Source organism: Pseudopodoces humilis, chromosome 1, assembly GCF_049639895.1.
Source record: "Pseudopodoces humilis isolate 2021_Gansu_Grassland_sample_001 chromosome 1, ASM4963989v1, whole genome shotgun sequence".
In the NCBI taxonomy this organism is placed as follows: Eukaryota; Metazoa; Chordata; class Aves; order Passeriformes; family Paridae; genus Pseudopodoces; species Pseudopodoces humilis.
Window position 1 is genome coordinate 63,559,124 of NC_142200.1, and position 24,417 is coordinate 63,583,540.

At 40.1% G+C, this 24,417-nt stretch overlaps 1 protein-coding gene across 1 annotated transcript; it reads right to left on the reverse strand.

Moving 5' to 3' along the window:
- Positions 1–1,248: 1,248 nt before the first annotated feature.
- Positions 1,249–21,716, reverse strand: SLC6A19 (solute carrier family 6 member 19). Its single transcript, XM_005517360.3, has 12 exons — positions 21,380–21,716; positions 13,309–13,449; positions 11,735–11,872; positions 10,652–10,833; positions 9,812–9,922; positions 8,956–9,068; positions 6,565–6,693; positions 5,706–5,862; positions 5,344–5,548; positions 4,606–4,765; positions 2,453–2,615; positions 1,249–1,894 (listed from the first exon to the last, which is right to left on the reverse strand). Exons 1-12 carry the CDS (start codon positions 21,579–21,581, stop codon positions 1,688–1,690), a joined length of 1,908 nt encoding a protein of 635 aa, XP_005517417.2. The 5' UTR covers positions 21,582–21,716; the 3' UTR covers positions 1,249–1,687.
- Positions 21,717–24,417: the final 2,701 nt, after the last annotated feature.

Below are 24,417 nucleotides of genomic sequence, written 5' to 3' on the forward strand. Positions count from 1 at the left end.
CTTGCAGTACGTCAGCAGTTACAAGGGCACACACCACCATCGCTCCTTCCCCTGCTGCTCTTCTGATCAGGAGTTGCCTTGGGCTGCGCTTGGGCCCTCCCAGCAACACCCTGAATTCCACACCTGGAATCTGCAGCCAGCCACTTCAGGCGTGGTGTTACTCATACCTGGTGGGTGAGCTTTCTATCAGCAGAAAAATCTGACAAAGAAATATTCTTCCCATTAAAGAGCAACATCTTCAAGTAGTTTAAATAGTTACTTACATTAATATAATTTTAAAAATTTGAAAATGGAGTGTAAATTAATTTAATCATTCAGATTCTCTGGAATGGATTGCCCAGAGAAGCTGTGGATGCCCCATCCCTGCAAATCTTCATGTTCAGGGGCTTGGAGAAACCTGGCCAAGTGGAAGGTGTCCCTGCCCATGGCAGGGTGTTTGGAACTGGATGATCTCCAAGGTCTTTTCCAACCCAAACCATTGATTCTGTGATTCCATGAAGCACACATGCGATGTCTGTCACTTTAGTCTCAGTTTAGAGGAGACAGACTGCTCTAAATTCTGGAGTAAATATACCCTAATTGTACCAGTTTCTTTTATGAGATTGTTTCGATTACAACCAGTATGAGGGTCTAAATTGGGTCCATTCTCATTTCAAAAGGTGGGTGTAGGAACTGCTGTGGGCGATACCAGTGTGCCACTGTCCATATACACAGGCAGGTGGATGAAGAGGATCACCCATCCAGAGGGGACATGGACACTGTCTGCTCCAGGCGTTCTGCCCCTTTCCCTTTTTGGTGGCTACATGAGGAATGGGACTCCTCACTGAGCTCCATGTGGAAGTTAAAAAATTCAAATAGTTGTAAGGTGTGTGTGTGTGTGTGTGTGTGTGTGTGTGTACGTGAACCAGAGCCACCTACCTTGATGGCAACAGAGGAGATTTGCAAGATTTGCATCTTCGTGTACCTTGGATTTCCCATCAGCACGGATCCCCCAGGCAAGTGGTGCACCCCTTGCTCATGGGTGCCACAGAAGGCAGATTTTGCTGTTTCCTGAACTGCTGCTGCCCCATTGCAAGATTACCTCTGCTGTCATCAGCAGAAGCAGCACTATCTGGTAGGAACTTGGAAGTTATAGGCAATTTATAAAATATATAAAATTCTGAATGAAGCAAGCTGTCATTCTCATACTTAGAAATGTTTTTATTAAATATTTTAAACTTCTCTACGAGACAAATAATATTAGTGGCTTTGTGCAACACAGTGGCATGTAAAGTAAAAACAATTTTACTTGCAAGAGAGGACAGCATTAAGTTACCCTTCATAGTGACCACCCAGCCAGAATGATTACACATGTAAGAGTCACTTATGGCGTTTCATGCACAGTGCATCCCCAAGCAGAGGGGATGGAAGCCAGTTTCAAATAAGCTGGCTTCAGAAAAAGAAAGAGGACACATGATATGGCCTGGTGCCCCAATCACTTGCAAATGTCACTGTTTTGCTTCCAGGAGCCAGGTCATCAACTCTTCACAGTGCATGGCATTGTTAAGGAAATGTTTACCTGGAAACAATACATGGTTTTTCATTTTTCATGAAAATGAAATTAACTCTGGATTCTTAAAAAAAATATTGTTTTTTACTTTCCTCACTGACAGAGCATTCTTCCACATTTGAAAAAAAAAAAATGGTTTTATGATGAATTCTTTAAGTTTCCATTAATGGAAGTCTCAGATGTAGTGATAAGGCCAGCACGATCATTTTTTTTCTGACAGCGGTTCCTGATGGCTTTGTAGATGGCAAAGGTAGGGATGGCCAAACTGGGTACTCCGGCAAGGATTACAATGACAGCGTACACCCAGGGGGGATATTCAACCTTCTCTGTTTTGGGGAACTCCTCCTGAAAGAGCAAACAACCAAGTTGTAGAAAGTCATGAGGAGCAAATACCTGGGAACATGCACACACTCAATAATTCAACAGATCAAAAATGTAATCAGAGCGCTGACTGGCCATAATGGCACAACTGTTTGGCAATTCCACAGCAGCTTTCAGCTCAAGGGTTTCCAGCCTCAGCTGTTTTGGGCTTGTGTTTGCTTAGAAATGGTGTAAAGAAAATGGTGTGAAAGCAGTAGGAGCCAGGAAGGGTGACTGGGGGACTGGAACGCTTCCTTAGCACAAAGGAATGTGGGAACGGGGGACCTGACAGGACACCAGGGCCTTATGCATAACCAGCCTTTTTGTGGGAAGGCTGAATTCAAAGGGTGAGGGAGGGCTGAAACATTATTAAGGGGGAAGTGAGGTTGCAAAGGAGGAGAAAATAAGGCAGTCCTATTTCCATGTCTTGTGGCAAGTTTGCCAGAAAACTGTTTCAGATGGAAGATGAATATAACTGACAATGACTCTTACGTTAAATAAGAATACTTAATTAAAAATAAATATTTTGGTTTGCACACTTACATAGCTAGGGTCCCAAACACTGTAGAGCAGTTCTTGGTTGACTTTCACCACAAAATAAAAGAAGAAGATAACTAACATAATGAGAGGACTGATGAGTCTCCAGGTAACCTGCCAGAAAATGTTTGGCTTGTGTCCAATCATAAACTCAATATCCTTGTTAAACCTAGAAACAAAAACAGGAAGTCTAGACTTAAAGGCTGGCCAGGATCAAAGAATGCCTGCTCATAAACAGGGAAGTCCAAACTACCCCTAACTGTGGTTCCTAGGAATTTGCTAATGTTAGTTTGAGACTAGAATCAACAACATCAGGAGTTAGATCTCATTAGTTCAAATTAAGGCACACATTGCAAGTCCGGAAAAATATTTTTTGGAAATGTACTATCTTGAAGATGTCTGTGAGGCATATGTGAAATAGTTTCAACAGGAAAGAGTCAGTGCAGATGGATTTCCCTCAGAACATATTGCAGTATTGCTTCACAATTTTTTGATAAGTATCTCAGTACTGCATAAATTTAAGAGAGTGACACAATATTGAAAAAGAAAAAGAGCAAATAGAAGTAATTTAATAATTAGATCATAATATAATGTTTGCCTAATTTGGGTATCTTCCAGTTTTCTTGGGCTGAATAATGAAACCATATGTAACTACACATTCTTAAAAACACCTACAATTGCGTTATTTGGATTATTCAAAGAACATGCAGTGGTCAGTGGCCAAAAATATTTCCACAAGAAGAAACAAGCCCTGCATTGACAGTGGTACTGCCTGCATCAGTCCTGAACCAATTTATGGCCTCTCCATATAATGCAACACCTTGTGCTCACACTTCTTAAAAACCAGCTAGTTTGGAGTTTCTGCTTTAGTCCTTTTGTCTGGATTTCCTGCATATCCTATGGGGATAAACCTCAGGGGACTATTCAGTCATGAACTTCAACTATGAACAACACACTGAACAGCACTCTGAATCCACTTGAATCTCAATTACTGTGTAAATTTATTTTATCATCACCCCATATTTTGTCCTGGGAATAATTTTAATTTACTTTGTAAGGAGTTCTGAGTTCTTAAAGGGAAAGAAACAACATAGACCTTTCTGTCCTTATCAAATTAAAATAAACATTCTTTTTCAAGGGTATGCCATCTAATTTGCCTGACTCATGCTTCCTCAAGTAGTATAAAAGTATGGGAAAATGGGCCACAAGGGCATTCACCCCATTGCCAGGAGCAGCAGCTGAATCTGGCACAAGTTCAAGCAAAAGTTGTGGGTGATTGAATTCCCTGTCCTTTATTTCACATTTCTTATGTATTAATTATAAACATGAAGATGTTGATACTTGGTTTATTACATCTCTAGAAAGTTGAGAGTATTATTACTCACTGCTACAACAGATAAAGTCCTGGATTTATCAGCTAAGAACAAATCTCAGGAGCTTTGGATTTGCAGGCTGCTGTAAACTAATATCTGCAGCCTGCCTGGAGATCCCTGTGCTGGACAGAATCATTTAGCACTGCCTGTAAACACTGCCTGTAATCCTGGGATATACCTCTGTGTTAAACTTCCAGCTCAGTGCCAAGGTGCTTGTACTTTGCTTCTGCTAATTAAATGTTTAATGCAACTATCCTAAAGAAGAGTTATTATAAATGTCACCATATTTGAAAGGCAAATGAGCTATAGTGGCTCTTCTGTAACTGTTGCAAATATCTACATTCTGATGCCTATTAGAAAAATAAATTATTTTCATTCACATTATTGCACTCCAGGGCTCTTGTTGATGCCTAATATATTCTTGCAATATCTCAGGGATATTTGAACTGGTTGTTAAAGGGAATTATATGCTATAATTAATTAGGATAATTAAAAATAATATAATTAGAATAAATAAAATACTATTAATATTAATATAATTATCTATTATAACGTATTAATGAAGTGGAAATCTTTCATATACAAATTCTTAACAAGCATTATTTCTTTTTGCTGAGAACTCTGTAAGAAACCTGAAACGTAGAAGCAACCCTAAATTACAGCTGTATCATTTACTTGATTTCTGTAACAGAAATTCTGTGCACAGAGATGCAGCAAGATTGTATCTATACAAGGATAATCCCTTTATACCTTGATATCAAGTGATGGTTAAGCTGTGTTTCATACCTGTCTATTCCATATATGTAGACGACTGAAAACATCTCACAAAATGCAATTATCAGGAGGGGAATAGAGCCAGCAAAACCATCAAATAGAGTCAGCCAGTAATTACCAGAATTCAGCACAAAAATGAAAGCTATCAAATAACACACCAAACAAATGAGACCTGTGGGAAAAAACCAAAACAACAGCACTCTTAGGCAAAGAAAGCAAAAACAAAATGAGAAAGAAAAGTATTTCCCCGGTAGCTATAAAGCTTGAAAAGTAACTCTTGCAGCCTGAAGGCCACCACTTTATTTTTTAATGGCACTCTGGGGAGGCCAGCTCCTATTTGGGTAAAACTCTCCTAACATTACACAGGTGGCAGATGTTGCAAACAAAAAGGGAGAAAGCTGAGGAGAGAAAACAGGTCCTCTTCCTCATAGCTGATGGGATAATGTTGCTCTGAGAGAAATCCTGCCTGGGTGAAGGACTCAGATCCTCCAGCTTCCCAAAGGAAGAGACAGTGGTCACCAGGAGCAGGCTGATGGGCAAGCCTAAGGGTTAACAGCTGCCTGCAGGCTCAGAAGGAGCCTCACATGAGCTGCTCCATTGGGGAACATGAGAAAATCTTCAGTAGGTTATCTGGGAGTCTTAAGACCATTCCAGATCTGAAGGTAGAAGCAGGGTGGGCTGCTTTTTCAGCACACAAGCTGCTCTCCTGGGGGGGTGGGGAGATCAATTTGTCTCTAAACAAGCACTTACCAGTAACAAGTTCCTTAGGCACTCTGGAGGGTATAATCTTGAGATCTTGTAACGGTACAAGCACACCTTCCATATTTCCAAACATAGATGACAAACCCAAGCAGAAGAGCATGATGAAGAAAAGAATGGACCATAAAGGTGAGACAGGCATTTTGGTGATAGCTTCAGTGAAGACAATAAAGGCTAGGCCAGTTCCTTCAGCTCCCTGGGGAAGATTAAGGTTCATTAACATCACACAGCACTTAAATTTACATTGGTAGTCACTAGACTTGGCAATTATATTGTTGCTATACATTTCCATTTATTTATTTATTCTATTTCTATATTTAAGGTACCAATATGTGTTAGGGTATTAAACTTACATCATTCAGAAAAGTTTCCAGGTCACAGGTTTCAAACTTGAGGCTTGCAAAAGTTTCTGGATCGGTCGTGTTGCACAGCTGCTGCATTTGTTTAAAGTTATCTTGGGTTACGTTACCTTCTGGCAAATCAAATGCATTCATCAGAGTAAGAATATTTCTGAAAAAAGTGAAATATAAGTAATTTGAAATTATTGATTTTTAAGCATCATCAGGATTCGTTTACATCATCAAACAAGTCGTTAAGAGTACAATGGCAAGATCAGATTTGACATTGGAAAGTCCAGCAGAGGTGCACGCACAATTCTTCTTCCAAGGTGAATATAACACTGTCTTTCATGGCATGGATGACTCTAGATGGATGGACACTCCAGGAACCTGCACAGGAGTTAGGTGTCTTAGCATTGCAGACTAAACATGGCATGTCTGAGTTGTCTGCAGCTGTGAATCATGTAGTTTCACAGCTGAATGTGGAGAAACTAGACTGGAAGCCACAGAGTCTGATGGTAAAGTGAAGCATCTCCAATGAGAGCTAAGCTTTTGAGCTCTCCAGGAGGAAACCTAAACACGGAGCTAACACAGGAACCAGGGAATATTACATTCATGCCGTATGTCAGCATGGAGGATAATGTAAAATATAGCTGTTTATGCAACATTTATGTAGGTGATAAGGTGACTTAAACAATTATCACTTTCTATGGGATTTGTTCCACAAAACTCCGTATTTTTATGAGCAATGAGTGGTTCTGATGCCACGTGGGTGAAGAGCTGCAATTATTCATAAATGATAAATCCATTATCAGTAGGCTAACAGAGCTGCCTCAGCTAAACAATCTGTGGGGATTTTTTCCCAATAACTCACTTGTCAAAACAGTCATCATATCTTGCTGTGGCTCTGAATCCAATGATGGAATATATGACGGTTGCAGCGTAGATGGATGTGAAACCATTGATCACTGAAACAATCACAGCATCTCTCTCACAGTTGTTGCTGCAATTCAAAGACAAGAAACAATGGATGTCAATCACATTCCCAAAATAAATAGTAGAACTGGCTACCAAGACTTGGAAAAAAGTAGCCTAGGATGCATAGGTACATCAGTGTACCCTCTAAAAGCACACAAATAATGCTGTTAGATTTAGTAAACTAAAACTTGGTGCCTTGAGCAATTTAATAGCTGTGGTTTTGGTTTCTTTTGGGGTTTTTTTCCCTCTCAAATAACCCTGTTCACAAGGAATAATTTTCTGACGTGTTTTCATGTTTGGCTTGTGGGGAGTACGAGGGGCAAAAGACTCCTCTCCTTTTCAAGTTTGTCGTGGATGTGTGCAGAAACACATTGCTATGGGCTGTGCCTTCGCTGCTGGTGTATTGTGCTGCAAGGTGAGAGATTTGGGCTTGAATTCAAATACTCAGACAGGAAAAGTGAGCAGAAGTTCACTCTTCAGAAGCGCCGAAGTATGGTAAAATTGCAGTAGCCAAGAGCACTTGGGAACAGTTTTGACTGTTTTATTCAACAGTTTGTTGAATAAAAGATGGTTCAAAATGTTCTCAAGTTTTGGAAGAACAGTGAACCTTATGCTGATAAGATAGGACAGAAAAACTCTTTGTAGAAACACCTCTGCTTCATGCACTTCTTGCCAGTGTGCATGTGCTAATACAAAGAATTTGCAGAGCCAGAAACAGACTTTCATCTGAGGGACAAGATAAAATATCAATATTAAATTAGTTAATGGTTTTAAGAGAAGGCTGTAAAACAGTAGATATCTTATTTCTCCTGGGCAAGGGAGGGGTATTGAGATTAACCTGATGTTGTCATATTTAATTTTCTGAGCATGTTCAAGAGAAGAGACAAACCTGTCCAACCGAGACCTACCACACTGTGTTCTTTCCCCATTTATAGCATTGCAAATGGGATTCTGCTGGCTGTAGGGCATTGAATGGAAATTCCTTGCTGTAGTCTTGTGTCAGTTTTTGCAATGTTAGACAAGATTCTCAGCGACAGGCTTGAAAAACATTTCTTCCTTTTAGAGAAAGTAAGATGCTTAAGCTCCTTCTCATTATGAGTTAGTGAATCCTTGATGGCATTGAAACCTTATTGTATTTTCTGATGTTTTTGTACTCCCAAACCATGCAGGGGCAGAGTCACTGCCACCTGGTTCAGCTGGTGCTGGATTGCAGCAGGCCCAACACCACAGAGTAACACTGGAATTTGCATGGGTATTTTTTTACCTATATTCCTTGGGAGTTTAATAACTTTGTTCAGTTTCCTCCATAAGTCATGAATCACTGAGCTTTGAAAGAACATCGCCTGAATGCAACTGCCCTGTGTGTTGGAAAATCCAGAGGATGCTGCTCCTTTCCTTTGTGTCTTTTGGAAAGGTGGATGCTCTCAGTTCTGACCCCATGGCTGTGGGACATTGACTTGGACCTTAAGCAGGGCTTGACACTTCACACTGAGACCTGCAGGCACCAATAATTCCAGGTGATCCTTTCAAAAACACCTGAACTCAAGAGTGGTGGCAAGGAACTTCTTCAGCGACTGAAATGCTGCAGTGGTGTAATCAAACCCAAACCAAAACTGAAACACTGATTTCTGAATGCATGACCAAACCACATATCCAAACTTAATTCAGAGATGTCTATCAAAAATATTAGGTTTAGCGAATGCCACACAGTTTTCCTTTCAAGAATGCTGAAGGGATGGCAGGCACCAAGAGGTTGCTCCAATATTTTATGAGGGAGGGTGTAGAATATAGTACTGCATCATAATTTGCAGGCTGAGTCAGTCTCTGGGTGATGGGATTTCTCACTCCCTGACCCTATAGCACACATGTAAAGGAATTGAATTTAAATTTCAAGATTAGATGTATATCTTCATCTCAAAGCTAAAGTTCTAAACCGTGTTCTGTGGACTGATTTGAAATATGTGCTTTACCACCTGCTGAGACCAAGGGCATCACCATGCACTGAGCACTCCCACAGAGGAAGCTCCTGCTCCTCAGCTGGTGGTGAGCAGCCAGTCCCCTGCTTCTGTCTTGCATCACCACATCTTTCTCTAGGAAGTTAGCCAGAACAGGGACCTGAGATCTTGGTTTGGCAGAGCTAGGAGCAGTCAGAGGAGATGCACTTAACATTTCTGAGGGGAGGCTGCTGTCCCACTCCCAAGTAGCACAATAGTAGGGCAAAATAGAGATGTTTCTTTTGAAAGAATGAAATATTCACATAAAATTTGGGTTTTGCCTGGCTACTTACTGAACAGAGTTGTAACTGGAGAATGAAATGAGGCCTCCAAAGGCCAGGGAGAAGGAGTAAAACACCTGAGCTCCTGCATCCAGCCACGTCACTGGGTTTGCCAGCTCAGTAACCTGAAGCATCAGACATACAGCTTTAAGCACATCCAACATTGCTATTTAAACTGAATATGAGAGATTTAAAACAACAATTAAAACAAGAACATTAACCATGTAAAACTCACTGTTCTTGAAGAGTTTCAACAAAGAGGTCAATATTTTTGTCAAACTTTTTTATTAAATAAAAGAAAACTTATCTGAAGTTTTTATATAAGTATTTTGAAAATTGATTTAAAAAATGCTTTGCATAGCTGACAGCTGCCATGCCTGTTTTCAGAGAAGGTGTTTACTACTTTGCATTAATTATGATCATTCAGAGATCTGCTTATGGAAAATGATCCCTCTTTTTAAATACTGTCATATAATAAAGCCATTCTCTTAGGTTTTTTTGTTCATGTGGCAATTAGGTGGGTTCTACTCCCAAATACATAATTTATGCTTTAAATTTAGGCTGGTTATTAGGTAGAATACAGGAAAATAAATCAAGCCAAATAAATGACAACCCTACTGCACCGGGATGATCATTCAATCTGTTAGAACAGATTTTTATTAATGATGGAGAGAGAGAGAAAATATTTGTGTATATGTACAGTTGTTATGTCCAGTGCAGAGGATTCACCTCAGAGAATCAAGATTTTTAAGTTGTCTGAGGGATACTTAGAAAAGCACCAGTGGGGAGGACTAATTTTCAATCAGTTGTTAATTACAGAGAGAACTACACCATGTTTCATTGAGCAATGGCCCTAGCAGTGACTTACATTAGGGGTGAAGAGATACACAATTCCATTGGTTGATCCTTTCAGCGTCAAGCCACGGATCAGGAAAATGGTAAGCACCACGTATGGGAGAGTTGATGTCACATACACAGCCTGCACCCCAAAGAAATGTAAATAAACCACTCAAATAAAACACTTGAATAAAAAAAAAAAGTGAAGAAAATAAAGTGTGGTGACTAACAGTAATGGCAAGTTCCAAGTGAGTCACAATTAGCATACTACAGTAATAAATGTTCAACGAAATAGCATTTGTGGTACATTTTGATAATAAGCATTTTTTTAGCAATAGTAGTCTATTTAAAATAAATTGTCATTGTTGAAATTCAACTCAGATAATTCAAAATCAGCATCAAAAATAATCTACACCCTGAGACCAGACTGATGCAAGGATGGACTCTTAGGGCTTTGCTGCACAGAAGAACGTTGATCACTCTTTCGTAGAGATAACATTTAGGACTTGCACAAACACAGATAAATCTTTATGTTTTGAAGAGAATAGCCCTAATAACAAGAGATTCCCTTCATCTTGCATTAAAGATTAATATTAGTGTTAAAGTGATAATGCCTAAAAATGTATTACTAGGACCTGTAAGGACGACTCACAAAAAATTGGTCACAAAAATCTCCACATAAATCAAATCAAGTCAGATTCCATTTTATTCACCTTCATTCTTCAAAAAGTGGTCCTGATGATGACAGAAAATTTTGGACATGCTTCCACGCAAAAACCAGACAGCTTGTACAGCATTATTAATTCTATGTAAATAAGGTATCATGATTAATCTCATCTCATAAAAAGCCCCACCAAGACAGAGTGAGTACCTTTCCTGTTGTTTCAATGCCTCTGATTGTGCACACATACAGCACACCCCATGCACATGTTAAACACAGCAAAAGCCACCACTGGATACTGCCGGAATCCTCAATGGAAGTGGAGATGTTCAGTGTTTCTCTGTACCAGAAGTAATCTACAGGAGAGCTCTTGGCACACTCTTCCACATAATCTGTAACCACAAAATGGTTGTCATTCTGTATGCCTTTTATTTACCTGGAAAAAAAGGAAGCTAAATAATAAACATCAGAGTTTTAAATTGTTCCACTTAATGCCAATTGATCTGTTGTTGGCAAATTTTCAGGTTTTTGGAGGCTAGTTCCATGGCAAAATGAGAGATTTAAATGACAGCCGTTTAACAGGTATTTTAATACAGCGGCTCTTCCCCTCCCACACCTTCCCCTCCCACACCTCCCTCAGCAATATTTTGTCTTCTGTTTTGTGGGACAATGTTCAAGGTCTTGTCAGCTCACGCTGAATCCTCAGCTCCCTGCACTGTACTGTCCTGTGCAATATTCTGCCCTGGCCTGTCCTTAAATGAGGCCTTCCATGCTTTTTCTGGGAGGAGAGGAGCAGCTGTTCACAGACCCAGCAGAAAAACCTGCTTCATACAGTGTCATGCAGGGCTGACTGTGGAAAACAAAGCTGCTGTTACCAAGCGGTCTCCAAGGAGCTGTAGACTTGTCATATTGGGAGATACAGGTGTTTCAAATGGATTATGCATTTTTTTTCCTTTTCAATGTGCTAATGGAGGGTTGCTGGTGAAGAGACAGGTGAAACACATTGCCTGCGTTAATGTTTATACTAGATCTGCACTTAGTGAATACTCTGTATATGAACACATCTGTCAAAATCTACCATGAAGTTTCATATAAAAAACCAAAATTTGTCTCAGAGATTAAGTGCTGGCCACATTTTATTTAATGTGAATTTGTACAAGACACAGGTATCAAATAGTGCAATGTGCCTGACAGGACTGCCATGCCTTACTGCTATTTCACAGATAGACTTATCTAGGGTAACTGTTAGAAATCTGTGCTGTGAAACAAAATACAGTATTTTATAAAACATACCTGTTCTGTTCTCATTGAGAGGACAGCTGTTCCAAGGCAGGGGCTCTTGGAAGGAGTTGAAGAAATACCACATCACACAGGCAATAATAGTATTATAATATAAGCCCACCAGGAAAGATACAAACATTGATGCTATGCCTGGAAAAAAAAAAAAATCAGAACACTGTGTAACTGCAACACTCTTGTCTTCAAGATATATCCAAGTACATGGCATCAAACTCAACCTTTCCTTCCTCCCCTGGTACATCTTGGATGTAGATTTATTACTGTGAATTTGTTGCCTAAAGGTTGGACAGGTGAGTTCTACATAGAGTTACATCCTAAAACCTCTCTGAGACTGAAGGTGATGCCCACTTAGGAGCCAACTTTATGAGAAGACTCTCTACAGACACCACACAGTCTGGTTCACAGCTTTGCCAGCTGATATCCAGGCAGTTTGGGATGCTGGACACGTGAAGCTCAGCTGACTTGGGATTTTGATTAAATGAGACTGAAATATCTCCATCTTCCACAATGTCCCTGCAAAGGTCAGCAGAGGTGGTGTTGGATGGCTGCCAGGAGGCACAGGCTGTGACCAGGTACAGAATTCACACTGGTATCTGTCCTCCTCTGCCTGTTCCCAAGTAATCAACCTCTGATGACTTCTCTGGCAGACAGTAAATGCTAATCATTAGCTCCTGAGAGCTCTTAGGTTCTAAAGAATCTTGAAAAATTCCAGATGCAATGAACAATTATCTTTTGTAACTGATTTACAAATGCAGTGGATGCCAAAGCAGTCCTGTTTCTTTCCTTTCAAGTGTGTGGTTGAGGTTGGAAGGCATCTCTGGAGGTCACCTGGTCCAACCCCCTGCTCGAGCCCAGCCACCCAAAGCTGGTTGCCCAGGACCATGTCCAGGCAGACTTTGAGTATCTCTGAGGCTGGAGACTCCACAACCTCCCTGGGCAGGCTGTGCCAGTGCCTGCTCACCCTCACCATGCTTCCTGATGTTCAGAGGCACCTCCTGTGCTTCCTGTGCAATGAGGCAGCTGTGGAGATTTTTATGTTGTGTGCATAGTGCTGCTTTTGCTACATTTTCAAATGGGCCATTTGAACACTTGGATGTTTGGTACAGAAGTGAAGAAGTATTTTCTACAAAATACTGTTTCTGTGGCTTTTGGAATGGTAACTCCCAGATACAAAAAAGTAAAATTAGGTGGAACTGAGGTCTATCAGATAAAGATTCAACTTACATTTATCCACAGAACAGTTGCTGAACAATTTTTGGCACTCCTAAAGATTCATCCTAATGGTAAAAAAAGCCAGAATGGATAATACAAAAAGTACCTCTGAGGCCTGAAATTGGTCTCAGATTAGAGAAAGGTTTTAACAGGCCCATGGTACTTCGGAATGTGAACACAAAATTGTCATTGTGCTTTATCATGATTAGTTTGACCTATCAAAGGAGGATTAGGAAGAGAGGAAAACTAATAGATCCTGAAATCTCTTATGGCACACCAGAATAAAACCTGGAAGATTTGTTTTTTAGATCATTAGTTCAGAGACTTGTGCTTTCTCAGGCAGCTTTTTGACTTACCAACCCCTTTCAGGGTAGGGTGGATAGAGCTCCATACGCCCACACTGCCTTTCCTCAGCCTCTGACCAATAGCAAATTCAAGATGAAGCAGAGGGATACCCTCCAGGACTAGCAAAATCAGGAAAGGGATCATGAAGGCTCCTGGAATGGATAAGAAAAGTAACGATTCAAATCAGTGAAGTACTAAAACAAAACAAAAACATTAGGTTCATGAGATGTTGACATGATAAATAACCTCTGCTTATCACTGTGGAAAAAAAAAAATCTCTGTGGAAATTCTTCCCTATTTTCTGAGCAATGCTTTTCCTGATTGCCCAGGCAGGGCACTCAATTACATATGTAGTTTCAGGTTGGAATTCTTCTTCTTTTTCTCAAGTGACACACATAAACAGAAATTATATACTCTCAAGGTTAAAATTTGAAAGAGCCACCTTTGTATTGCAAGTGGAGGAAAGGTAGCTACCCTCCTGGAATGACTTTCCCCTCTTTTATTTTTCTGCAAAAGATTATGGTTTTATAGCTGTGACTCATGCCAAGTATATAAAATAGTTGAATGAACTAAGCAATGGACCTCTAAATATTAGGCAGCAGCCTGGGGCTGTCTTCCTAAAACAACAATAAATTCTTGGAATCTGTGTTCAACAACTTCGGTGTGTGATTAGAAGACATTTGAAGTACAGGGTTCAAACCCTGTTAATTACGATAAAGTTGGTTAGTACAGGACAAGTATTCTTAATTAATTTTTTCCTGAACAAGGTGTACCTTGGGTATGGGAGGTAGCATAGAACACCACACTGGACTATGAAAGTGCAGAGTCAAATGCTTGAATATTGCTACCCATTAGAATTATGGTTATCTGTCATTACAAATTGGCCTTAACTTCCTAATCTAAATAGGAGCAAGTAATCTGAAGGCAATGAAAAGAATGCAGACCAGAATGTTAAGGGTTCAGGCATGTGTATTTACTGACCTTTTCCTCATGTGTGCAATGAAAATCAGATAGTGAGTGAAAGAGGAAATCTGAAGAATGAAAACCATTCCGGAAACTGAAATTTACTTCCTGGGGATTCCAAGCTATCAAAAAAGCTGGAGAGTTGTGAGTACACAGCACACCTTTTTAATTTTTTTCCTTTCTTCTTTTTGTGTTTGTGGAAGGACAGTCATGGGACCCCTTTATCTGACTGCTCTGCCATAGATATGCTCAAAGACTTCTTCTTCAGCACCTTAATGAGGGTACCTCTGTAAGCATCTGGAGGAAATTCCCTGAGGCTGATAGAACACTCCTGCCATGTCCACTCTAGACGGTGGTTCAACTCTGAGACTCCTGCAGCACATTTTACACACTGTGCTGTTGACAGGGAGAGCTGTGGTGTTGGGACTGTGCTGATGCTGAATCTCCCTGTCTTGGAGGGAAAGTCATGTCTGCCCAGACTGCTAGAACTGTGTGAGTGGAGGTGAACTGTGCACTTAAGATCAGTGAGAAAAAATGGAGCCTAAATCGGAATATCAGTCTGCCTGCTGTCCCCTGAAAGCAAAAGGTTCAGACTACCTTTAAATGCTTTCTAAGCTGCAGAGAAAACCGTCTGATCTTCCCCCCACATCTGCCAACAGAGATGGTAGCTATAAAGAAAGATTTTTTCCTCCATAGGTATGATAAGGAACAACTGGTCATAGCTTGAAAAGATTATAAAGGTTGTACATTTCCTTATTCAATAAGATCTTTGACCAGGGAGATAATTTCTAATCAAGTCTTCAAGTGATCTTACTGTGACCTGACAAAAAAAAATGATGAGTCTCCATTAGGAGCACTTTGGCTGAACTTCCAGTACACGCTTAAGTCTCAAGGCATGAGCTCAAATCACTGCAAGCTGAGTTTCAAAGGGTAACACGGACTTACACAAAGTGAAAATGGGGAGTGTTTGGATCAGGTAGCTGTACAGATACATCTTCTGGACTTAACTGTTACCATTGGTCAAGAAGGGCTTCACCAGAGAGAATTGAGAGTGTGGTATTGCAGAGACCCATATGACATCCAAAAGAGCAGGCAACAAAAAAAGATCCAGATGAAGTATCCATACAAACTCTGCAGGGTCAGGTCTCAGACTCTTATGAGATGTCTTGGGCTTGAAACAGAGAGAATACTCTGGAATTTAAAACTGCTGGTATAAACACAATAATTGAGTCCTCTGATCTTACCCTCATGAGAGCTCCTGGTCAGAGTGTGACATGAGGGAAATTCTGTCAGGCTGATACAGGGTTAGAGCACAGGTCATACTTATGGCTGCTTGCACTTCCATGCACTGGCAAGTAACTCTGAAAGGCCAGAGGCTGTCCCCCTGACCCTCCCATCAGGAGGGGAAGGACTGGCTCCCTCCCAGCAGGAAAGGAAGCCATGAGGATGTAAGGGGATGGAATGTAACAGAGGGTGCCCTCATTGTGTACACTGCAAAAATCTTGTTTACTATGAAAGCAAAAGTAAAACAGTTATGAGAAGTGTTATTCATGCAGAGGGTGGAGAGTCAGCAGAGAACAAACTATTTGAAGCTGGATTTGCATGCACTGCATGTCTAATCAGATGATTAGGGGCCCTTAGGTGCACAGCACTGCATGTTCCAGCACAGCTAAGCAGGTCCATAAGGATGAAATGGGACAAGCCTCTAGAAACTGAAAGGACAGACAGTCATTTCCTCACATTGACTGAGTCTGACACAGTTTCAATGAGTCCCAGAACCTCTGCCAACATGGGCAAAACCTTTGTACTGTCAGCAGTGATGCCAGGCACAGGTGGATGAGGAGTCCATTGCCATTTCTGGCTTAGATGCCTTTCAGCTGCCAGTCAACAAAGCAGGGAGAGGGGGCTACCCTGTTAGATCTGACAGCAGTAGCTCCTGCAGTCACTAAATTTGTAGAAGTCCCTGGAGTGGTGGGAAAGAAAGAACCTTGTTTTGGAAGAGATCCTAGGTCCTCAAAAATTGGGATAAGCCCTATATGTTTCACAGGTTTGTGATGTGAAAATACACAGAAAGACATAAATCGGGAATTGCCTCCTTGAGCACTGACACCATTTGTAACAATATCTCAACTGAGACCACAATGCTGAATTTGAATTCGCAGCTAGGGGAGTTCACTTTCCTCAAAACTAGGGTGGATCGTCATGATTCACTCTTTCCTGGCATTTCAAAATAGCCACTTTTCTCCAAAGTGAGACAGCACCAGCCTGAGGCTCCTAGAGCTGCTCCACACTAATGCAAAGCTGTTCTTGCAAGGACTAAATGGTCTTCTGGGAAGGGGATGTAGCCGAGATGTGAGAAGGAAGGAAGAAAATAAATGAGATACTCTTCTTCTTGGAGACAGTGTCCAATCCTTTTCCTGAAGGGATAGACTGACACAGAAGAAAGAGAGGAATAGTCAGCAAAGTTGGAAGTTTAGCAGACAAATAACAAATCATAATGGGTCCCTCTGTCTTTGACTAATGAAAAGTACATCTCAGTTTTTCTTGTCTTTTCTCTGAAACATTTTCAGCTTGCCAGTCTACATTTTAACAGTAGTAACTAGGTTCTAATTGAAGCAAGATGAACCAAGCTGATTTTAAAAATTGATAATTTTTTGGTAAGAAGGATTTTTGTGTGGGGCCTAATGACATGCTTTATACAAGTCTGAGAGTACCATGTCTGTACAGCTACCTTTGGCAACCAGCTTCAATAAAAAATACTTTTTTCTGGTGCACTAATCACTTTTCAGGGATTAGTCATTCATCCTGATGTGTGGCACATGCCACAAAGGACTCAGCATTTTGAATAAAATTTTATATATTTGAAACTACCAATATTTAGCTGTAGGAATACTGTTATATTTTCACGACAAATAAAATTATAGCTCTCAATTCTACATGACACTTCTTTTCTTCCTCTTGGGTTCTTTGGTTTCTAGGGTTCAATCCTAGCAGCCAGCTCAGAAATCCATCTTTGCTTCATTTTCTCTTTCTCTCAATTTCTCCCTAAACTTTCTGAAAGAAGCTATAATGAAAAAATAATAATTTGACTTGGCAAAGCTGCTACACAGGATCACAGAACCATTATGGTTGGAAAAGACCTCTAAGATCATGGAGTCCAATCACTAACCACAGTGTTCACCACTACACCCTGTCCCCAGGTGCCACACCCACACACCTTTTGAATGCTTCCAGGTCCACCTGGGACGCAAAAAATAAGTGAATACTTTTAAGCTGCCACAATTCTGTGATCCTAACAAATGAACCAATGATCTGAAAATAGATACTGTACGGATGTACACAATGATTGATACTCTGGTCTGGAAACCTTACAACTGAGATATTAGATTCTCCTCCTGTTTCAAGACTGTATTTCAAAACAAATAGTATTCGGTTTGAACATCTGTATAGCTGTTATTTAGTCTCTAATCAAAGGTCTTCTTATGTCATATTGAAAAAAAATCATTATTGCTTGCACATAGTTCCTCACAAAGGATGGCAGATGGAGATGTTTTACTATACTAACATATTCTTAGACCTCAACTGCAGCAACATGTTATTTCATCAGCTGCTGTGAGGAATTGCTGATGTCATTACTGTCCCTTCTTTCAGTGTGGCATGCACAGAGATAAAAAAGTTCTCCCTCATGCAGTGGCAAGGTTTCCATATGCGAGCTGTAGAGTTAGAGACTTTTATTTAAATCAATGGTTTAAACATTAAATATCTTTTTTATAATGGTCATCAGGGATAAAATGAAAATGTTTAACAGTTGATTAAATGACATGTTGCTCAATAAAGATTAAACAAAAGCTATGAGCAATGTCAGAGAGCTATCAAATGAAGGGAAATTTCAATCTCATTTAGCTGGTGAAATCATTGAGGCAAACAACACACCTTTTACATTGTGTGCATATGGAACTTTATTTTGCCTTTGGTAATGATGGATTTGACAACTTTTAAGACATTAAGGAATAAAATGTGCTTTGCTCTACTAGATTTCACTGGAGTAAATATTCCATTTAAAAAATATAAACTCATTATCTATGACAACAAAAGTAAGTAAACTGTAATCAGCAACTTATTTTTGTGTATTTGGGTATCTTAGTGTGAAAACATTATCATAGTGTTGTGCTTAGGAAGAAGCAGCTCTTAAATAATTCCAGATTTAAGTTCAACATCTGAAAATTACTTATAAACTCAGTGTTCCTAACTACCTTCACTGCAGACAATTTACAGAGAAAAAATCCACCTTTTTTGAAGTCCAAGTACCACACAAGGGTAAATCTTATACTTTACTGTAGTCCATTTATGTTTCATAAGGGATGCAACATGTACAAGTGCCAGTTCACAAAGTAGGTGGACATCCAGCCTCATTCAGGAGTGTCCTTGGCTTTATTGTATGTATATATTGGCTCAAATACTCTCCACACCATTGCTACCAGACCTCACCCATCCAAAATGATCCAAACATTCATCCATATAAGGCAAATTCAAAAAGAAAGATGTTAAGGTAGCAAAGCCAATCCTTAGAAATTAGCAACAATTTTCAGGAGACAGTCTATGCATCCTTGATTCTGCACATACCTAATATCTGATGTGTGGCCACACAGGACTTTTTCACATCCACTGCAGATATTTCCTGCACAGCAAATAACTGGGTAGTTTTGGTTTGGCTTTTTTTTTTTTTTTTTAATCTCTTAATGCACAACCATAATCCACCATCATATCTAATGTGAGCTTTAGGACTCTAAAATAATCACTCCAGGAACAATTTCAGGAGGAACATAATCCTGGTTTCCAGTGGGAGAGCAGGAACAGGAATTCCTGCTGCTCTGCACCCAGGATTGAATGAAGACATATCTTGAAGACACAAAGTATGAGGACAAACACCATCCAGGGTAAAGGCACTTGAACTGCTGGGGCAGAATGGAGTTTCCTCAGTGAACTCATGTTTGCTTTCTATCCAAAATGGATAATTTGGAAAAAGGTGCATAATGTTACAGTTTTACTCTACTCTGTTATAGAGGCACATCTGTGGCTCCTGAGTGGACCACCCAAATGCAAAGATGAATGAATCATCTTGGCCATCATGTTGAGGGGCAAAGACTAAGACAAAACTCGCCCAAAATGTCTAGTAAATGCACATTTCCAACTGGATGTAGGTGAAACTGGATAGAGGGAGCACAACTGAGGTAGGATGTCAGACACAATGACTACCACAAAGCATCCTATTCTGGAGTGGTTTTATGGAGCTTCCTTCAGCAATCTGACAGCTGCAATCCAAGATGTTGCAGTGCTGCCTCTGTTAGGTGCTTGGTATGCTGCAAACATGGCTGAATGGGAATTAGAGATGCAGGAGCCAAAAAATCTCATGAGGCAGAAATTGTCTCAAAACATCTTCAGAAATAAGAACTTTGAGATCTGTTTTTACAATACAAATAATCAGATATTCAGTTTCAAAGGCATCCATCCAAAAACCAGACAGTCTTTTTATGCTTTTTATGATTTAAGGGAGAAGTTTGAGAACAGAAATGGGAGAACAGTGATGGCAAGAGTTGGATTTAGACCTACCATGAGAGGCTGAGGTGCACCATACAGCAAAGGAGGAGGAGGAGGAGGGCTTTCACAATAGCTCTCCATCCTTACGTGTGATGGATGAAATTAGGGAGTCCTTTCTAAGACACCATGGGAAGCCATTACTTGTGTTTAGTGATATGAGTCACAGCATTTGGTGCTGTGCAGAAGAATATTTCAGATGCTAGCAAGTCTAGCTAGAAGGATACATATCTGTGTATTAGCTTATAATTCCTTTGCTATGCGCTCCCTTTCAAATTCTGCCTAAAATTTGAGTGAGAGAGTCCCAGGAGAAAAAAGAAGTCAGGGTTAACCACTGTCGGTGTTCCTGACAGTGCTTCCTGAGAAAAGAGAAATTACAGGATGATGAGAAAGAAAAATAATTACTGCCAGAGGACTGACACAGACATAAGCCATTCATTGTGCTGTAACTTTTTTGCTACAAGAGCTGGCTCTGCTGCAAATGACCTCCAGTTTGCACTGAAAACTCTAAATATCAGCCCATGATAGAGACATCTTAATGATAAAAGCATCTCTTCTTGCAAAGGGGACACCTGTTGTTCCATGTCCCTGAGTCTGTGTGAGCAACTCCTCAAAGAGCCATCATTTGTCCCTACTCTAACTAGGAGAGCAATTTTTAAACATCTCACCATGCACATGTAAAAGAATATTGCTTTGAAATACTGTTCCTTAAGCCAAATTTTTTCTTTCAAGACCAAACATTACAAAGGAACAAATACATTTTTCACATATCCCAGAGTGAAACATGGACAACAGCCTGATATGACTCAAAAAAGTCTGTAAGAAAGTGAAAAATTTATGTTGCTGCATAATGTTTAAGCAATGGTTCAGCTCAAAATTACCTTTCAAAACAAACAGCAAAAGAAAACAATTTTTTTAACATGATCATTCAGTCCTTACTTAAAACTTAAGGAGTCCCAGTAAATGATACAGTAAATAATAATGCTTGAATTTAAAATTACTTAATATCACCAACTGCCAAACAAATACTCTTAATGTTAACTTCATTCATGCTGTTAATCGTAGCACAAATTACACAAACACCGACTCTACAGGTGATACACGGATCAGTCCCAGCCCAATGAAAAACATGTTATAAAAAGATCATTTGGTATCATGATCACAATCATAGTCCCAAGTAGTTTATGAATATTTTAAATACACACTATATATATGCATGTATATAAAGCAACATTGTGTTTAGACTCAGAAAATAAACTATGTACATGACAGTGGAAGTCTCACTTGTTCAATCCTGTGTCCTGTAATAAAAACAAACCCTTCCTTTTCTTCCATCACTAACATGACTTCAGTGGGTGATCATGACCTGTGAAATTACCTTCTCTGTTATACAGTCTTCTAGAGACAGCATCACTGCTCACACATGACCTGAACAGTTCTAAACATATTCCATTATTTGCTTACCAAAAGAGAGATTAATCCCGGTTTATACACAAGGTTAGTTAAGATGTATTAAAGACATACCTCCTCCATGGCTTTGACAGAGATACGGGAACCTCCAGACATTTCCTAAGCCCACACAAAACCCTATGCATGTCAGCATATACTGTGCCTTGTTGTCCCATTTTGGTCTGGAGTCTGCCTCTTCTTTCTCAAGAACTTCAAGTTCAGCATGGGAAGGTATCCTGTCCTCCAGGCCAGGATTGGGCAGCTTCAGCTTCACCATGTTCTAAAATTCCTGCCTGAAAGTGCTGCCAGTGAGGAATAATGAGAAAGGCAGCTTGTCAGAACCCTGCTCAAAAAGAGACCATCTATTTGCTGTCTTCAGCTATATATACTGAACCTTTGGCACTGGACTTGTAAGTGCAGGCTTGTGGTAAAAAGAAGCGTCAGCAAATCATTCGATTGACCAAGTCAGCTCTGACACTTATTAATGCTTTATCTGCCAAGGTTTTACGGAACAGTCTGTTCATCCAGTAGAATACATTGATTTCAGCTAATGTAATTCAGGAGATAATTTGGCTATAAACCCTAATCGCCTATAAGGCTATGTAACACCCCTTGCCACTCCCCTGTTTCGACTCACTTAAATACAAATATAGCCCTAGCAAATGAGGTATAGTAGGATTCCACTGGCTTCAGACTAAATGTAGAGATCTCATATAATTTTTTATCAGGAAGATAAACTCATTGTGACTCACTATCAAGTTCAGTTTCGAATTGCGAATTGTGTATGCTTACAAAATTGTATGTTTCATAATAAATGTTTCTCTGTAATAGATTGTACTCTATGAAACGTTCTGACCAAAAGGATGGAGAATGAAAGGGATTATAAAATCTGACCTTTAAAGTCATAAGCAAAATCTGCTTACCCCAACACCTATAATCAGTACAGAACAAGGTCTGAAGAATGTTTCTTATAAATGGGTTTGAAATCAAAGGTCCCTTCACCTTTTCAGTGACCCTTGATATAGTGGTCAAAAAAAAAAAAAAAAAAAAAAAGACACTGGTTAGCAAATATCACAGATACTACTCCTACCCTCATTGTTTCAGTACAATCATAAAAAAACCTGTTCCCTTTGAACCTTGTTGTTTTCAAAAGATAAGTCACTTGTCATGAAGACAGTATATAAAATCTAACATTGCATATGTCATAAGAAATTTTGTCAGCTACAAGCTCATTGCATGCAGTGATACAGGGTGGGCAAAGTAGGAGAGATCTTGTAAGTCCAGCCCCTGGAAAAAGAGGTGAACACTTCGTAGCATCCCGTTGCAATCTTATCATGTTTATTCAAAGTCTTTGGATAGAAGAGTTACCAAAAAAAAAAAAATCTTCATCCTTCACATGGACAACTGTATACAGTAGCCCATATGGATTTTCCCTAGGCCTTGTAATAGGTATTAATATTTCCCTAACGTGACTTGAAATATCTCTCGGTCTGCCTAGTGATAGCACTTGCCTTTTTCATGACCCTGTCAGGTCTGTGGATGTGCTATCTCCTGATTAACCACTGGAGCAGCAACTTCCTTTTCCTTTCCTGATTCCAGCTAAGAATTTCCTAACTTGTGGCGGAACTTCCTTTTCTAAGTTGCTGAAATCATATGGTCAATTTCACTCTATTTCTGCTACTCCAGTGCATTGAGCTGCACAGCTCTTCCTGAGTGATACTATTACAGCATTCCCAGCCCTTCTGAGAATGTGACAGGAACATTTAATTACCACACTACTGGCTTTTGTCCTTAGTCATTAGTAGAAGAATGAAAAAAAAATTGTTCCTAAACTTATCCTTCAGGAACTGCCTTAGGAACCTCCCTTAGATGACCATTTCTGCTTTCAAGCACAGCCTACTATCATAATTAGATTTTTACTTAGTTCTTTGTTCCCAGAGTCATCACAGAATCATAGAATGCTTTGGAAGGGACCTTAAAGGTCATTTACTCCCAACCTCTCAGCCATTGACAGGGAGATCTTCCACTAGACCAAGCTGCTCAAAGATGATGCGTCATCCACAACTTCTCTGTGAAACCTGTCCCAGTGCCTCGCCACTCTTGTAGTGAAGAATTCCTTCCTGTTATCTAATCTAAACCTACTCTCTTTAATTTTGAAGCCCATTACCACTTGTATTATCGCTGCATACCCTGTCAAAAGTCCCTTTCTGGCTTCTTTGTAGGTATTTGTAATCCCTTTAGGTACTGGACTGGAAGGTGCTCTAAGCTCTCCCCACAGCCTGCTTTTCTCCAAGCTGAACAGCCCCAAGACTCTCAGCCTGTCCTCATAGGAGAGGTGCTCCAGCTCTCTGATGGTCTTTGTGGACACTTCTGGACTTGCTCCAACAGGTCCACATCTTCCTTGTGCAGACTGCCCCAGAGCTGGATGCAGTACTCCAGGTGGTGACTCAAGAGCGCAGAGTACAGGGGAGAACCAGCTCCATTGGCCTGCTGGTCATGTTTTTTTGATGCAGAAGTTGGTTGATTCATCTCCTGGGCTGCAAATGTACACTGTTGGCTCACATACAGGTTTTTGTCCACCAACATCCCTATAGTCCTTCTCTGCAGGAGTGTTCTCAGTCCATTGGCCATCCAGTCTGTATTTGTGCTTGGGATTGCCCTGATCCAGGTGCAGCACCTTTCACTTGATCTAGTTGAACCCCATTATGTTCTCCTGTGACCACTTCTCAAGCTTGTCCAGGTCCCCATGGATGGCATCCCTTCCTTCCATTGTGTCAGCTGCAACACTGCGTTCATGTTATATCTCCTGTTTAGTTCAGTACATCTAGTTGTGGTCATATGGCAACTGGTTTACTGAAAATTTCTCTCTGCTAAGTTTCATGAGCAAGCCGCATATATCAAGGTCCAAAAATACAGTCCTGATTGCCTTACATGAAGCAAATCCCCTTTTTGAAGGATTTTATCTTGCTCTGGTAATGCAAGGTGCCAGTGATTGTTAGTTATCTAGCAGTTGTTAAATATTTGCAGAAGCAAATATGCTGGTCTGGCATCTAGCTCAAATGTATTTATCAGTGTAATAGCATGGCTAATGACCTTGGAAGGCACTGTGCCTT

Bases quoted from the DNA above. Each gene is read 5' to 3' on its own strand.
- SLC6A19 (XM_005517360.3), bottom strand. From the start codon at position 21,581: ATGGTGAAGCTGAAGCTGCCCAATCCTGGCCTGGAGGACAGGATACCT. The intron at 10,834-11,734 runs GTATGTTTTATA...TTGTGGTTACAG, and splicing joins TCTCAATGAGAACAGAACAG to ATTATGTGGAAGAGTGTGCC. The intron at 9,923-10,651 runs GTACTCACTCTG...TTTGGGGTGCAG, and splicing joins GCATTGAAACAACAGGAAAG to GCTGTGTATGTGACATCAAC.